The sequence below is a fragment of the Lissotriton helveticus genome, chromosome 2_1 (genome assembly GCF_964261635.1).
Source record: "Lissotriton helveticus chromosome 2_1, aLisHel1.1, whole genome shotgun sequence".
Classification (NCBI taxonomy): domain Eukaryota; kingdom Metazoa; phylum Chordata; class Amphibia; order Caudata; family Salamandridae; genus Lissotriton; species Lissotriton helveticus.
Window position 1 is genome coordinate 592,001,273 of NC_136059.1, and position 18,142 is coordinate 592,019,414.

The 18,142-nt window shown below is 44.2% G+C and overlaps 1 protein-coding gene across 2 annotated transcripts in view; it reads left to right on the top strand.

The window, feature by feature from the left end:
* The window catches only part of ZNF366 (zinc finger protein 366), a 157,693-nt gene extending 149,109 nt beyond the window's left edge, over positions 1-8,584 (top strand). For both annotated transcript variants that reach the window (XM_078675277.1, XM_078675278.1), the window contains exon 5: positions 4,459-8,584. In XM_078675277.1, the coding sequence (XP_078531403.1) occupies positions 4,459-4,973 (515 nt within the window). In that variant the 3' untranslated portion in view covers positions 4,974-8,584. The remainder of the gene's footprint in view (positions 1-4,458) is intronic.
* The last annotated feature ends 9,558 nt before the right edge of the window (positions 8,585-18,142 follow it).

The window sequence follows — 18,142 nt, forward strand, 5'->3', positions numbered from 1 at the left end:
TCTGGAGCCTCCCCTGAGAAGCTGCATTTGTTAGACCTAAAACAGCACGAATATAGAGCACTTGTGACTGACGCTACGAAAGAGATGGGCCGTGAACAGCAGGGGCGTCTGTATGATGTGGGAGATAAGGCTGGGAAGTTGCTTGCTTGGTTGGATAGGAGAGAATGCGCGAGTCGGGTTATCCCTGTCATAGTTGATGTGAATGGTGAAAGTATCACTGACCCTGCTGGGATCGTTGCGCGGTTCGCCGATTATTTTCGGGTAGTGTACTCCCCTGTGTCCGATCGACCAGAGCAGGACTCCCGCTTGCTTCTCCTCGATATCTCGCTGCCATGCTTGTCTGACCCGGAGCGGGACCTACTGGAAGCTCCGCTCACGGCTGATGAAATTGCGACCGCTATCCGATCGATTCGCTCCGGGAAGGCCTCGGGCCCTAATGGACTCCCCATCGAGCTTTACAAGCTCCGTCCCGACGTACTGGCGCCGTATTTGCGATCAATGTTTTTGGAATCCCTAGAGAAAGGGTCTCTTCCTCCTGATCAAAGGCTGGCCTCCATAGTGGTTATCCATAAGGAGGGAAAGCCGCGTGACCGCTGCGAATCTTTCAGACCTATTTCCCTGATCAATGTTGAACCTAAGATCCTGGCCAAAGTTCTTGCTACTCGTTTGATATCTGTTATAGGAGATCTTGTTCACCCGGACCAATCCGGCTTTATACCACATCGCAATACGGCACTTAATCTTTGGCGCCTTCATGGAGTCCTAGCGCGAGCCGGGACTCTACGGGAGTCGGCCATCTTGGCGTCCCTGGACGCCACTATGGCGTTTGATACGCTTGAGTGGCCTTATCTTTGGGCGGTCCTTTCTAAATTCGGTTTTGGGCCCGCCTTTATCCGTTGGGTGCAGCTGCTTTATGCTGGCCCTTTAGCCCAGGTAGTGGTGAATGGGCGTGTTTCAGCCTCCTTTGCGCTTGGTAGGGGTACGCGCCAGGGCTGTCCTCTGTCCCCACTTCTGTTTGCTCTTGCCTTAGAGCCATTGGCGGCTTGGTTGAGATGGGAACCATCCTTGAAGGGTATTAGATGGTCTCCGGAATTTGAAGACCGTATATCTCTGTACGCGGATGATATACTCTTATACCTTACGTCGCCCCGGAAGTCGTTGATCGTCCTTTTCGACGTTTTGACTTCTTTCAGTAAAAATTCCGGTCTAGTCATCAATTGGTCAAAATCTTGCGTTTATGTTCTTTCCGGCGATGCTCCCCTCTTGCCACGTGGATGTCCTATCTCGGTGGTGCTCGAGGGATTCAAATATCTGGGAATCTTTGTTGCCCTAGACCCTACGCTTCGTTACGAGCGCAATTTGTTGCCCCCTCTCCGACGTCTTCGGGCGGATATAGAAACGTGGAACAGACTCCCTCTCTCTCCCCTGGGTCGAGCGGCGTTGTTTAAGATGATGTCGCTCCCCCGATTTCTCTATGCGCTTCAAAACACGCTTGACGTAGTACCAGCTGGGTATTTCCGGGAGATTGAATGTCTACAGCGACAGTTGATATGGGGGGCCGTTCTCGTATTGCCCTTTCGAAGCTCACGCTCCCTTGGTATGATGGCGGCATCGCACTCCCGGACATCCGTCGCTATTATTGGGCCTCTCGGTTAGGGGCCATCAACCACGGCACCTATGCTCATTCACTAAACCCGGCCTTTGCGATGGATAAATGGTTGCTGCCCGGCGGCGATTACAACATGGCTTTATACGCGACGTCAGCCGGTAGATCTCTTACTGGTCCCACTAAAACAGCGGTGCAGGTGTGGTATCGGGCTACGGCGGCCACGGGATGGGCTGACAGACCGACCCGGGCTACTCCACTCTATGCCTCGGATAAACTTGGCTCCCTTTGGCAATCAAAGGGATTTGATCGGTGGGACATGATAGGGATCAGCAGGGTCGATGATATGTGGATCAAGGGTAGGATCAAAACTTTTGAGGAATTGAAAGTTGAATATGGATTGAATGATAGGGAATCCTTTCGGTATGCGCAAGTCCGGCACGCAATCTTGTCTGTTTTTCCCCGAGGCTCGGACGTGCCGGAAGCATCCCCGCTTGAAGATAGGATACTAGATGGGCATGTCCCTGATAGCACTATCTCGCTCATTTATAAAAAACTGATTAATACTAGGTTTGACTTGTTGGAAGGCCTCCGAGGGTTGTGGACCAGTGATGGTCTGGAGCTCGATGATGAAGACTGGCAGGCCGCGATTTCTTCCCCGAAAGAGGTGGCTATCCCGGCACGCCTTCGGTTTGTCCAACTCAAAATTCTGCATAGGGTGTATGTGACTGGCCCGCGTCTGGTGCGAATGGGATTCTCGACGGATGGATTGTGCAGGCGTGGATGCGGCAGGGTGGCCACGTTTCTCCATATGAGCTGAGCTATTGGAATCGCGTGCATGCGGTAATGAGTGAGGTTACGGGTGTACGGCTGCTGCCTGAAGCGCGGAGATGCTTGCTGAACGTCTGGGAGCCGAATGATTACAATCTGGCGCAGCTTCGATGGGCGACCTTGGGTAACATGATCGCCAAGCGTGACATTGCCCAGCTATGGGGCGCCCAGAGGCCTCCGACAGTCCTAGTGTGGAAACAAAACATGGATTGGTGCATGTTTCGAGAAAAAACGGTTTACGTTTCCCGTGGCACACCTGGCAAATGGGGGAAAATCTGGACTCAGTGGAACACATACCGTGGTGATATATGTGCTCCCCCCATATCGGAATGTGATATTGACTTGTCTTCCTCCCAACCTGATGTTTCCTCCACAGGATTATAGATGTTTTGTATACTTCTGGTCTCTTTTCCCCCCCCTCCCCCCGATTTACTGGTAGCAACGATATCTGATTTACGTTTGTACCCCCCCCCCCGCGAGCCGAATGGTGACACAATTCCATTGTAATGCCTTGCCATGTTTTGTTTTTCTGTTTTCTTGTTTTTATTTTCAATAAAAAGTTTCAACAAAAAAAATAAAAAATTGATCATTTCGAATAATTGTTTGCTGATAGCATCATATGCCAGTGCAGCTGGGACTGTCCTCAGAGTGAGAATAGCGAGCAGCAGATTGATGGAAGGTGTCTTTGGTTGAACACCCAGCTAACACAACTAACATTTGAGGAGTTTGTATGTGAATTACTGAACATTTTGGAGTGCACAGGGCTGTAACATTTACTTGAAATTCTGAGTTGTACCATGAGAGTATCTTCTGAAATGAGGAATTACCAGTGACCAGGACTACTGCCCCAGTATCCCTATATTTCCTCATAGTTTCCGCTGGATATTGTGTGACACAGAATTAACCTCCATGGTTGTCCCCTGGGAAATATGCAATTACTGTGGCAACAGACAATATTAGGCACAACGCAGGTTGGAAGGAAGCTACAGGCCGCCAGACAAGCGAATGAGCTGGTTCTTATCCTGTTTGATAAACTGATAGTAGTTAAGCAATGTGACATACCTGTGGAATGAGCTTAGAAATGATGTGCCAAAGAAGAACTTGCACAGAAAGGGAAGGTGACTTACTTTAAAATAAAAAAAGAAGAAATACATCTCGAAAATAATGCTTATATTGCCGGCAACTCACAATATATTTTTGCACATGACCCACAAGAGCTGAACGAGAACCTTACCACTAATTCTGCAATGAAATAGCGCCAGTTAAGTAGATTAGCACTAGCCACGTCCTAAGAAGTGAAAGAGTTGATAGCCAACACTACAGAGAGGGAAATCATGAATTAAATAGCCACCAAAACACACTTTTGAAATATCGGTGAATCTAAATCTTTCGAGACTTGCTTGGACAAATAGTATTTATGCTCTTATTAAACTACAGTTTTGCAAGTGTACAAATCTAAAAGATCCAAAAACAGAAGTGCATCTGAATATGTTATGTTTTCTGATTCGTACAATTGTAAAAATCAAGATGGATTGTGGCTGAGGTTTGAAACAAGGGGTTCTCAGCTCTTATTCACAAAGGGATGAATTTCTGCTGTGCAGATGTTGATTGACCAAGGTGAAACAACACAGCACGCAGTGGTAACTGCTGTCCCTTCTGTGCTGCGCAGTTCCTCTGTCTGGTCATGTCCTTCAAGAGTGCTGCTCCCTGTTAATTACTTTTTAATCTCCAGCAACATGACTCCTCTCCCATTTTTAGCCCCCTTTCATAATGAAGGCTCCACACAAAGGCGACCAGCCACCACTGATGCACCCTCCATTAACCCTGGTGACAATGAGTCTGCAGGAGCCAGTATTCTGCTTTTCAGGCTTCCTCAAAATGCTCAGCGTTTGTTATTCAGGGATTAGGCACATACCAATATATATTTATACTGTACAGATCTTTGCAAGTCAATGTGAGTACCGCTGTGTGTCTATTTTCATCTATTGTTATTATTCATGTGCTCACTTTCTTCTTTACAGTGTTTGGAAGAACCGGGCTCTCACGCCCTAGTATCCTGAAAAGTCTGGACCAGAAAGAGCCCTTTGACCTCTCACAGAAAAGAAGAGCTAAACAAGAGGCATGCCGATCTGATGGAGAAAGTGCAAAGGGAAGCCCCTGCCAAGAGGAAGAGGAGACATGTGGTCTGAGCCATGGGCTGTACCATGCCAAAGGCAAGCTGCCCCTGCCAGAAGATATGTCCAGCAAACCTGGTTACAGCGGCGCAACCTTTCTAAACTCAGACTGTGAAGAGAAGGAGACTTTAACTGTTGAAAAAAGACCAGAAGTGATTGAGAGAGGTGATGATGAAGGAGTTGAAAATCAAAATGAACTACCCGAGAAACAGGAGAGTCGCAGCTTCAGACAGGTTCTAAACAAAAGACGAATACATTTTTCTGCAAACTATCTGTCCTACAAACACAGGAAAGAGAGCTTTAAGCAGTTATTGAAAAGGAAAATGCAGCATGGAAGACAAGTAGTCAAAATAGGAGTGTAAGAAGGCGGCTTGTAAATAATATTTTGAGGTGTAAAAATCAGATTGCAAACCTCAGTTTACAAGCGCATCACTACATTAACAAAAACAGTTTCAAAACACAGAAACCACTCACTCCACAGAAGAGGAAGTTCACACATGTATTCCCTTCAGTTCTCACTTCAAGGTGCTCAATTCGCTAGGCCAGTTCCCGGTAACCAGGACAGGTTAGAATATTATGTTCACGATTATCTCAGCAGCTACTAGTATATTTCCTGTGAAAAGCAATAACATATGTTTACATTGCGCAGTCAGTGGGAGGATATCTATACTACTATAATAAAGGAAGAACTTTCAGCCTTTGAGGCGGGTAAACTCGGGAACCACAGCGCTAATCCATACACCCGATACACCGTTGGTATAGTCAGGGTGTGTATATGGTTATAGGCTATATAAATTTAATAAAAAAACGTTATTTAAAAAATGTACAGTAAAAAAAAAGAAGTAGTCCCTCCGATGTAGCGCCGGCCGCGACGTGCGTGCTCACGTCAGGAGCGCGGGGAGGAGCGGCGTCCAGGAGCGAGACGAGGAGCGGCGGACATGGCCAGCGGCGGTGCGAGCAGCGGACAGGCTGGAGGAGCGGCGGCACCCGGACAACGTCGGGACGGGCTGCTAGTTTTATTTATAAAGTTTTACATAGCACGAACAAGTACCCGAAGGTTATCAGAGTGCAAAAGGGTGGAAGGTTAAAAACCCAATATCAACATTAAGTAAGAATACAAAACATGAATAATTGCATGATTCACAGACAAATGACACGAGGGGGGCACACAATGCGGTAAAGAAAAGCAGCAACACATGATGGAACTTCCAGTGGATGAGAGTTCCATACCTTTGGGGCCGTGCCAGAGAAGGCTCAGTGACAAATTCTCTTTTTGCTAAGGATGAGTGGATTCAGGAGGAAAGTGTTAGGATAATTCAAGCTTTTGTTCTAGGTACCTGGGAGTTTTGAAATGCAGGGCTTTGTGCGTCAGAACGGCAATCTTTAACTGAATCCGAGCTTCGTAGGGTAACCATTTGAGAGATTTTAGGACTGGGGATATGAGCTCATTTCATTTGGCACCTGTGATCAATCTGGCCGCAGCGTTCAGTGATGCCCTTAGTGGAGCCAGGGTGTATTTGGGACGGCCACAGAGCGTAGCGCTGCAGGAGTCTAGTCTCGGCAAGACCAGTGCTTGGACCACCTGCTTGAAATCCTTTTGTGGCAGGAATGGTTTGATGTTTCTCAGGGTCCTCATCAGGTGGTTAGCTCCCTTACACACATTGCTGATATTATTTTTCATATTCAGGTGCTTGTCCAGGGTGATTCCGAGAGATTTGGCTTAGTCAATGATAAGAGGTGCAGTTGAAGGCCGTGAGGTGATTCAGCCAATGGTCTAGCATGGAGATGTGGTTTGGGGGAGAGATGAGAAGGAATTCAGTTTTGGAAGTGTTGAGTACTAGATGGTTCTCAGTTAACCAATTTTGTGTGTGGCCTGAAGGGTTGTGTGTCATCCGCATACATATGGTAGAGAATGTACATGGAATTTAGTGATTTTGCTAGGCTCATAGTTTTCTGTCCCTAGATGTAACATAGATTTCAATGAACCTGTCTGTAAAGTGGTGAAAAGTCTGAAGGAGCTTTCTAAGTTCAGCTTTGTTGAGTTTAAATCGCTGATATGTTAACTGAGAGACTCATGCAATACGGAGAACTTGAATAGGGACGGCAGGCAAATTTTGCATTAGTTGGAACCTGGGTCTGAATGAATGTAGTTATTTAGATGACTTCACAAAGCATTGGCTTTGCTTGTGGCTGTTCGAGTGCAGGCAGTGTTACAATGCTGGGGACGGAGAATGGAAGACTCATCAATCATGTTAGGAAAGTAAGTGTAACTCAGGGGTGCGAAAAATTGTGCAGGGTTTCTATCTCTGTAGTCTAAGGCAGGTGTTTCTTGGCTAAATAGCCTTAATAGTCAAGTCTAAAGCTAGCTGGGCAGTAGCCGAAGAAGAGAATGTAGTACCGCAGTGATGTCGCAATACATCAAGCCGGCATTTAAAAGTTTCTCCCTGAATCATGGCCATGTCTTTGGTATTAACTTGATTTAGAAGTTCAAAACTGATAATTGTAACACGTGGTTCTCGATTACTATAGCTACTTCAAGGGCAGCGGGTTCCCATGAAGGATGATGAAACAGATATTTTTTACTGTGGACTGGGCCGCCAATGGTTCTCTAAAGATCGTAGGATTGGTGGATGAGGGATCAACCTGATCTACACTGCTTTGGAAGTATCAAGTGAAAGTGCTCCTTCAGAGTCCCTGCTGGAAAAGTGAACACTTGAAATGAGAACAGCCTCAGAATAGGTGAGGAGAAATTCTGTGGACATGAAGGTTAGTTAACAAGATTATAGCCATTTTTAATGTCGATTTTCTATATCAAAAGTTGACAGTCTATAGAATTGGTATTCAAGAAAAAAATTTGACGACCAGCTTGGCTAAAGAAAAAAGCATAATCACCTTAATGCTCAACTAAATGCCTCTCTGTGTGCACACTGCACGGCTGTGTGCACACAGAGAAGCTCCAGCAGGGGTGCGAACCAAGGTCATGCAGCCTCTGCATCGTTTGGGGGCCCGAAACCCTTCAGGGGACCCTTTCAACCAAAGGCCAATGATTATGACATATGCAATATGGGAGACTTGGGTTATCATCACGTTCTGCAGGGGGGCCTGGTCATTTTGTGTCATGACACTGAACACCAGACGTCTCCACAGTTGCACTTTAATTTAGGAACCGGGGACACTGGGGCCTTCAGATGCAACAGAAAGATGTAATGAATTATTATGCTGAATCATGCACACATGCATACCTTTTTATTAAATACAAGACTAAACTCACACTGCTTATCAGAATGTAAAAGCGAAATTTTCGATATGACTGTTTCACAATTCATGTTGGATAGAATATTTGGTAATGTATGAACAAACAATACATTAGCGAAGATAAACTGATTAAAAAATAAGTTGATAATTTAAAAATGGCTTCAAATCACATTATTAAAATTGACAGAGGCACCTCATTATAAAGTATTAGATGCTTGCGAGTTTTAAAGAATGCTGCCCTGTACTACAGGGAAGGTATGAAGTGATGCTCACAGTTAAATATTGGTGCTTAGTATAATCAATATTCATTAAAGTTCTAGCCATTATGAATCCTAACAATATTATATGTATATAAACAGAAGGCACCATTCCCAATGCCGTTACTTCAATGCAAGATTGTATTCAAATAAAGTTAATGGAAACGAAAAAAATAGCAAGGCAGGGTTAGAAAAATTACAATACAAATATGCTGACATGATCAATACTTTTTTACAAATCAACGCTCAGCCGCTTTCCATCTATTATCCCTAAGGGCAATGCATGTGAACCATTCCTCCAAGGTGAATACTTTGCTATACTAAATTTTTCATGAATGTGATGCTTAATAAAAATGCTTTATTTGGAATAAACAGGAACGAAAATTCTGTTCAGAAAGAGCGCATATTATGAATATATGAATACTGCTGATATATTTAATTAAAATTACTTTTTAAAGCTCTGGAGTCTTATATAATTTATTACTATCGTTTTCTACCTTTAGTTAAACGAAGTTAAAATAATTATTTAAATATGGTGAGATGTCAAATAATATTTTTTTTCTCCTGGAAGTTACATTTTCTTCTGGAATCCCCAGAAGCCTGCATGCTGTTAAAGTCACATTACGAATTCAGAATGTTGAATATGTATTCCCATCTAAATGGAAACAAGGTAGACATGGCATTATTGTCAGCAATGACTACTTCTCGGATGACAAAGGGAAGAATTTAAAAAGTACGTGCCTGAATTGGTGCAGGTTTGGTAAGCTCATCTCAAAAGCTATATAAAGGTACTTCATACTTTTTCATAGTATATCGTCTTAAAGAGGTCTAAGGAAAAAAGATTACACATCAGAACATCATAGTCAGAAATTCTTTCGGACACAAATGCTGCGCCCTAAATATAGTTCACAGAAAGGGAGACTCCTCTGAGTATCCATGGTGCTGACCTGTGCAGAATAATACACATGAAAGTTGTCAAAGGTAAAAAAAAGCCACAAAAGGAGACAAAACCGCCATAGCAAGTCGTAGCTTTTGAAGAAGGAAATGGTTAATGCAGAAGTAGATACACAAGGTACCATACCTTCCCTGAACGGGAAACAGCCATCACATCGCATGCGTAACAACTCATGCGAATACAACGCGGTTGTTACAACGACCGCGTTGTTAGATCGCAGTACCATTACAATGCAAGTCGTTACAACGACTTGCTGTAGGGGGAATTCTAAACTAAGGAATAGTATAATTTACTATTCCAACACCTTCCTTACTGTTGTACACACTGGAGTTGGAACAGTAAATAATACTATTCCTAAATCCAGCAAGCCCCCTACAGCAAGTTGTTGTAACGACTTGCGTTGTAATGGTACTGCGATGTAACAACTTGGTCGCTGTAACAACCGCATTGTAATCGCATGCGTTTGAAACGAATGCAGTGTAAAGGTATGTATTCCCATGAACAACATGGCAAAAAGAAGATCTAGGCAAAAATGTTCAAGAATAATCCAACTGCAAGTTGCAGAATGCAGTGACAAAATTAGGAATAAGCGAGCATTGAAGGAGAGGAAAAATTAGGCAATGATTGCGTTGTGATACTGCCATTATTTGTCAATGTCTTGTTATGTATGGTTCAACAAGAAGTGACATCCCAGAAAAAGACAACTCAATTTTGAATTTAAAAGTTCAGGCAGTAGTCTCTCTGCAGACCACCATCTTGGAAAGGGCTATTCATAGGGCTCAGCCACACCCCTAGGTATAAAAACAAGATCCACTCTTTTGACACCTGTTCTTGGAAGCAAATCGCCACACTACAACCACTGCTCTTCCTCACTGACGGTCTACACAAGTCTCAGAGGATCGTTTTGGATTATTGCAACTGTGAATATGCCAGTGGTGTTGCTCCTGGCAGTGGTAGCGGGGTGGGGAGGAAGTGGGGGGTTTAGAAAAAAAATCACTTATCTGCCGCCTCTTCCGTCCTCTCCGTCCTCTTCCTTCTGTGTAAACAGGAAGTAGGAAGCACCCAGGCTGCGCTAAGCCAATCCCGCCATGGTTCATCACTCAGACAGGGACTGAGAGCCTGGGTATATTCACCACCCAGGCTGTACAATACAGCCAGTGGAGAACATGCAAAGTGTGCATGACTGTTTGGCCGGCCCAAGACGGCCGGCCAAACAGTCATGTACATTTAGAGAGTACCACCCCTCCTCCCCCTTGCGCTTCCCAGCCAAGCCCTGCAAAAGTAAAATGATAATAACATCACATTATTATCATTTTATTTTTCCTTTTTTACAGTGCTGAAAAGCAGTGAGGCTATGCTACTCCACCTTAGCGGAGGAGCCGCCCCTGTAAAATGCTAGTGCAGGCCAGGCAGCAAGGACGCCCATATGCAAACTGGGTGTAGTTTCAGAGATAATGTGTCTTACTGCGCGGTATGCGCTCTGTATTTTCCTAAACACATACCACTACGGTTAAGCTTCTGATGTAACATCATCCCATTTGGTATGGATTTTCTGGTATTAACTCAAATAATGGCAACATCATTGTACAAATTATGTAGGGTGCAATGTTTATGTCAGTCAATATTCTGACTACAATATTCTGGTACCACACCAAGAAATGAAAAAAGTTATACTTCAAACAATGTTTGCAAAAGAGCATAAAACGTGACATAACCATACCACTGGCACCCATCTGGGGCTTGTGTAGTTAGTATGTAGTATGTGATATTTAGCGTATCTGTCTCTTTCACACACACCCACAAAACCACATACAAACACACATACACAGCATTCACTGCTGATAGTTTCAAGAACTTTACCCTAATTAGCTAAAGACTCCTAAGCAGTTGCACTCTCACATAGGTAAAGTCAACAGTTTGAATGATAAACTCCTCTGAGTTTACAGGCACAAATCGAAAGCTGGTCATTCCTGGATGTGTTGTTTGTTACTCATTGAAAAGAGAAATGGTCTATAATTCCTTGAAGGCACTGAACTAACTGATGACACCACGAGAACAAATGGCCACTTGGGAAACAATACCAAATTACACTACAGACTAAGAACAAGACAAACGTCAAGAAGAAAAACCTTTGATTGTCTTCTGAATTAGATCTCATATTTCGTAACTGTGCAATTTTTGAGAATGCAGTAGGATTCCAGTAATTATTACAGCACAAAAGCATTACGCCTTGATAAATCCATTCATGTGCGTTATCTGCTTTTATATCAGTGCCAAAGTGATTGACAGACTTGGATCAGGAAATTTGTCATAATAAATCGTGATAGCAGTCGAAAGGCCACTAAAGTGTACATATATATAAACAAAAAGATTTTGGTAGCCCTTTTGGTTTTGTCAGTCGTTCTCGCGACTGCCACAGGTTTTTCTGCTAACAAAACGACCAGACAGTCAATGTATATATACAGGCAGTCTCCTGCACTTAGAAACTAGTGCCTAAGCTACATGTAAAAGCAAAACCTCACATGATCCTTGGCAACACCTTCCAATACAGAGGACCCCACAACATGCAACCCTCAAGGGAGGTAGCAGAATGGAAAATATCAGAAACAAAACGAAATACAAGACAATTTAATGCTGTCCTCCATTACAAATCTAAGACATCATAACGTTTCTAATGCACAGGAAACTGCAAACAACCATGGAAATAGTGAAAATTGCATATTGCAGACATCATATCCTAGTGGTCACTGACCACACCAGAGAAGAACGGAAGCAACTATCTAGGAACTGAAGAAGAACCACAGACATCAAAAATAAATAAAGGAAAACCAGAGATTATGTGCCACAAAACATTTATGTCTAAGTATATGCAACCAATATATCCTACTCAAGGGGTCTGAAAAGGGGGGTTCCAGGACAATCCAAGGGGTAATCAGTCAATCATCAATTAGGGGTTGGTAAGGCGCAACTACTCACCAGTGAGGGTTTCAAGGCACTGGAGGGGGGGAAGGGTGGCAGCTCCGTTGAGTGCTGGGGTCATCCGAAAAGCCAGTCATAAGGTCCTTCCTGAACTGGGGCAGTGTGGGAGAATGCCAGATGTGGAGGGGGAGGGTGTTTGAGGCTTTGGCTGCAAGGTAGGAGAAGGACTTTCCTCCCATTACAGTCTTGCTGATACATGGGACAGTGACCAGAGAGAGATGGGCTGATGTGAGATGTCTTTTGGGTGCGTGGAAGGAGAGGTGGCTGTTCAGGTATGCGGGCCCGGTGTTGTGAAGGGCTTTATATGTGTGGATGAGGAGAATGAAGGTTATTCTTCTTTTGATTAGAAGCCAGTGGAGATCGCTGGGGTGTTGGGTGATGTAGCTTTGAGGGGAATGTCAAGGATCAGTCCAGCTGCAGCGTTCTGGACAGTCTGTAGTTTGCAGAGGAGTTTTTTGTGATTCCGGCGTAGAGAGCATTGCCTTAGTCCAGTCTACTGCTGATGAGTGCGTGTGTGACAGTTTTTCTGGTTTTGGTTGGGATCCATCTGAAAGTCTTTTGAAGCATGCAGAGTGTGTTGAAAGAGCTTGAAAAGACAGTGTTGATCTGGCAGTTCATTGTGAGCGAGAAGTCTAGTATGATGCTGAGGTTTTGTGCGTGGTCCTTCGGGGTTGGGAGATTTCTGAGGGTGGAGGGCTACAAGGAGTCGTTCCATATGCAGGGGGTGGTGCCAAAGATGAGGACTTCTGTCTTTTTTTAGTGAGTTTCAGGCAGCTGTTCTTCGTCCAGGTGGTGAAGGCTTTTATCCCTTCTTGGAAGCTGTGTTTGGTGATGTTGGGTTCATTGGTGAGGGAGAGGGACAGCTGGGTGTCGTCGGCGTAGGAGATGATGTTGAGCCTGTGGTTCCTGACGATGGTTGAAGGGGGTGGGGTTTATGGAGGAGCCCTGGTGCACTTCATTGTTGGTCTCTGCTGCTTACGAGAGGTAGGGAGAAAGTCAGACCCACTGAGTTCTGCTGGTGAGTAAGGAGTGGATACAGTCGAGCGCCTTGCAGCGGATGCCTGCATCGTGGAGTCTGGTGGCTAGAGTGCGGTGGGGGATGGTGTCCGAGGCGGCTCTGTGTAAGATGTGGTGTGGACAGGGGTCTCAGGTTGCTCTGGAGTGGATGCTTTTCTTGGTCTTAAAGGTATTTTCTATCGTGAGCTGGAGCGGTGAGGTGGTCTTGGTTGTCGAAGTTGTCGTAGATCATCTTGGTCTTGTGGTGGAAGAAGGTGCTGAGTCTGTTGCAGAGGTCTTGGGAGGGTGGGACGTCTGTTGTTTCACTGCAGGGTTTGGTGAATTCCTTGATGATGGAGAAGAGCTCTTTGATGTTATGTGCGTTGGTGAGGATTCTGTCGTGGAGAGATTTCTTCCTCGTGGATTTATTGTTACTCCATGTCTTTTCGAATCGTCTGGATTCTTGGAGTGCAGGAATGAACCAGCTTTCTTTCTTTCTGTGTCTTGTGGTGGCTTTCTTGAGCGCGGCGAGTGTGTCAGTGTTAACGCGGGGTTTCTGGTTCCTAGTTACCTTACCAGATCCCAAATCCTGTCGACTGAATCGTTGGTACCTGTCATTAAGTAAAAGATAATCTACTACTAGGTTAGTCAATTAAGAACTTACACCACACTAAATAACCACTGACCCAGTGATAAAGTTTAAAGATTTAATATAAAGTCAAAGATAACTGAAGATACAAACTTCTCAAGATAAGGTTTAAAAGGTATACTGGTATCACTATAAACATAAATTCTTTGAATAGTCTGAGTCTACAAAACAGAATAATAAGTACAAGTTCAAAAATCATTAGTGTTGCCAAAATGGATACAAGTTGCAACTTAAGAGTCATTACAGAAAAGAAAATTCAGGTTAGTCTGTCCCTGCACTAGACTAAGTGACATCCCTACTTAACAAGATCTTTACCCCAAAAGGTGTCAGCCGTGGTGACTTCCTAAGAAGATCACGCACTTCTCTTTGTCTCTTCTGTAAATAGGTCTCTTGTGATCAGCCTATCTGCCTACCCCACCGCTCTCTTAGGCTTCCAAAATCATCTGCTCTAACCTCCTCCCGGGTCGCTTTCCCTAATACAAAATCACATTTCCAATAGGAACGCCCCTCGGGACGCCCCTCACGTGGTATCAAATTTGGCGGTAGACTCCATGATGGTACTCTTCAAGACCCTCGTTAAAGTTGACCTTGGTTCCCAGGCTTCTTCTCCAGCGCCGGTACCCCCTGAAATTCCTGAAGACTCCTACAGGCCTGCGCCAAGCGCCACTGAACAAAGCCCCATTCATTTCAACTGATTAAGACCCCTCGCACCTGCATACAGGCCGTCCTACAGTGGGCCTCAAATTCCAGGCTCCACCATATCTATAGGTCGTAAAACATATGGAAAGCACAGTACTTGGCGCCTCTCGACTTCTTCTCTAACGAGCACATTGCAGATCAAAGGAACGACATTATCTGTTCGGGCCTACTTGATTTACATGAAGCGGGTCCCTGCACTCTGAAAACATTTAACTTGATTTAAACAGTATTCTTAACTAACACACATTTCTATAATGCCTCACATCTATAAAACATATATTTCAGTACTAAATTCAATAATACCTTTAAATGAACTATGTCAACCCCACCTCACGTTATTTTAGCAGCACGTTTAGATTTACTGTGAATTGCCATAAGGCCTACACATTTCAACTGGTTTGCAAGACTCTATTTTCCTCTTACATGATCACTTTAACATGAGAACGTGAGGGTTTCATATTCATTACAGCATTTCTACATTAGTCTTCACATTGCTATGATTATTGTTGCCCTACTTGAACACTCTATACATTTCACTACTGTATATATGACACTCTTGTGCAAAGTATATTTAAACTAACTACATGCTTGTAAATATGGTGCACTTATACATTTTTCAGATTTGTGCTCTCTCAGCCCCCCCTTTGATGACTTTCAGGAGTCATCACCATCAAGACACCATCTCTAACATGTAGGACTCTTCAAAGTGAAGTCATGGCAGTACCACTTCTTTTCATCGTCTCCAATGCCTTCAAACTCTTATATTGCGTATCTTGCATCGCTGTCAACCTTTTCTCCTGTTCTCTCATAGATCTCTGCAACCTGTTTGCTTTATACCATTGGTACAAACGCACCAATCCCCACAAAGTGATTACACAAATCACAATTATGATGATGGGTTTCAGTATGTACCAAACGATACCCTTTCCTAGGTTGGCAAACCAACCTCCAACTTTACCCATTCCATGACCTACTTTTTCCCACACGTTTATTTTTGTCAGATCCTCAATTTCGTGGTGAATTTCTAAAGGTTTTGAATTGTCGGGAATGTAAGTGCAGCATTCCTGGACCTTCAAAGCCTTACAAACTCCTCCCTCTTTGGCTAACAGAACGTCTAGAGCAAGTCGGTTCTGAAGAACCATTGCCCTTATCGATTGCATCTCACCCTCCACCAGCATTAATGATCTAGCAGTACTGGCAGATAATCTATCTACGACTGTAGCCAATCTTCTAATTTTGATGTCATTCAGTATCACTCCCAAAATAGGGAACGCAGCACCAAATACATCCCCAATTACTTCTGCTGCACCTAGCCCTCTCTTCCCTCTAGTTGGTATTCCTCTCTTTGTCGTTTCTAAATTCTCAACATGATATATTTTGGGGAAGACAATTGCTAGATAGCATGATCCGTACCAATTATCTGGTAGCTTCACATATGCATTTCTTCCACATACAAAATATACATTTGGAATTGCTTGCATCTCTTTCAGAAAATCTTTGGAGTAGTACTCCAATTGGAAAGCATGTTCACAACTGACTTGACCTACATACAGATTCTCATAATAGGAGTAACTCCTGTGAATGCACAGTTTCCCCCATTTCTCCTTGTCTAAAGCAATTGGACCAAAGCTACCCTTTCTTTGATGTATCCTTTCTTCCTTGGTCCAATCTGTTTCCCATTGTCCTGAAGCCTTTAGAATCTTCTGCCTCCTGTATCTAGTATCTACCTGCCCTATAAACTTTTTCTCAATTTCTGACACTTGACAAGTCAGATTATTTTTTCGGGCATGTGAAGTATCAAACGTCTTCCATGGAATGAACCATTTGTGTAGTCTGTCTTCGCTCTTGTAATAGTCCCACTTGTTCAGATGCTTGTAATTTGGGACCTCTGGCAATGTCGAGTCAAAATTAGAGAAATAATACTCGAACCCATCTCGTCCATAGAATATGCTTAACAACAAACTACATGTGATTCCATATGTCAATGGAAGATGATGGTATCTGATACCCTCATCCACCGAAGCTGGTAATTGCATACAAACGTAGCAATTCTTCGCCTCCATGACATCAATGTATTCGTAAAGCAATTTGGCATAAGCATTTGACCTGAAGTTCCCCTGTGATTCATCTGTATGTAACCTTTTAATTTTCGCGTCTAACAAAGCTTTGTCTTTATCATTTATGTTTCCCTTATTATTAACAGTCATTGTTCTCTGTGTTGACACTCCCTTGACTTCCTTGACTGCAGTTGCATCTCTCTCATGTCCCACTATGTATGAGACAGTAACCACCAAAACTATTAGTGAAATCACCACCCCTAAAAGTGTGCCAACTATACATTTTGCCCTGCGGTTCGGGTTGCCGGCCTCCATGTCTTCAAACAGTGTAGTTTTGGGTGTTCTTCTAGCACCAGTTTCCTTCTCTCCGAACAAAGTCTCTCTTTTGAACAGCGTTTCTCTTTTGAACACCTGGAAGCTGACAGTTTACTCCGCAAACAACATTAGAGTCCTGTAGAAATAGACAATCCTAGCCCTTCTCCGTCCGCTAAAAGGAAGTCCCTACCATTTTCTTCTTCCACTCGGCGCTAGGTTATCTTGCAGCAACATTTACAAAGTTCTTTCCAAAATCTTTTATTAATCTGAAGCTATAAGTGTTCCAAGAAGTGACACTACGTCTTCATAGATGTCCATACGAAGAAGGATTCCCTCAAATATTGGGCAGTTCGTACAACAACATGGAAATTCGACTGTCTCTAGGATTATTCTCCTTATTTCACTCTGGACCAGTAGACGAACAAAGTGAAGAGTTAAGGTCTTTTCAATCTCCACTCCTGGTACTATCAGTTCTACATCCACAGTTACAAAGGGGTCCGTTCTGACCAAGATCACTTTCTTCACCTTCCCGGTTCTGTGCCCCTTGAAGACATCAGCAACAAGGTATTAATCCAAGACAATTAGTGTTCCAAGAACTTCCACTACTCGTTCAAGCATTTCCAGTCGAAGAAGAGTTCCCTCCAATACTGGATATCGTGAACAGCAAACCGGAAAATCAACTGTCTCTAAAATCTATTTTCTTATTCTGCGCAGGAGAGGAGGATAGACGATGTTGAGTGTCAGCAACCTTTCGGTCTCCGCTCCCGGTAGCAGGAACCTTATTTGCACTGTGATGATCGGATCAGTTCTGATCAGGTTCACTTCCCTGACCCTCCCGGTTCTGTGTCCCACGGACATCTGCAACGAGGTAGGTCCAATCAGGAGTAGAGTACCTTCTGCTAGGCACTCGCACCCTCCTTGATCTTCTGGGACCCTCTTGGGCTTGATCCTGCGTATCTTCTTCCGGATCTGAGTCTTCGGATATAGGAGCAAGCGTTTCTTCTCGAGCAGACCTCAAGCTCAACCTCCTCTTTCTTTCTGGCCAGGTGGCTGCTCCACGCCTTGCTCTCCTATTTCTCGTCCTCTCTCTCGATTCCTGTTCGCTCTGGTACTGATCTGTGTCTGAGTCGTATTCACTGCAGCTCTCTCCTTCAGTTGCGTCTTCGGTCTCACTGCCGTCCTGCCTTCTTTCCTCTTCTGGATCAGATGCGTTCCCAACTTCTTCCGACACCCCCACAGCTTGACTGGTCCCCCCTTGGGATTCTTCTTCCACTGCTGTACTTTCGTCTGGGAGAGGAGCTGTTTCTTGTAGAGGTGCTGGGACTCTTCGAGTATGGGATGCATGGATCCAATTGGGCAGTCCTCCGCA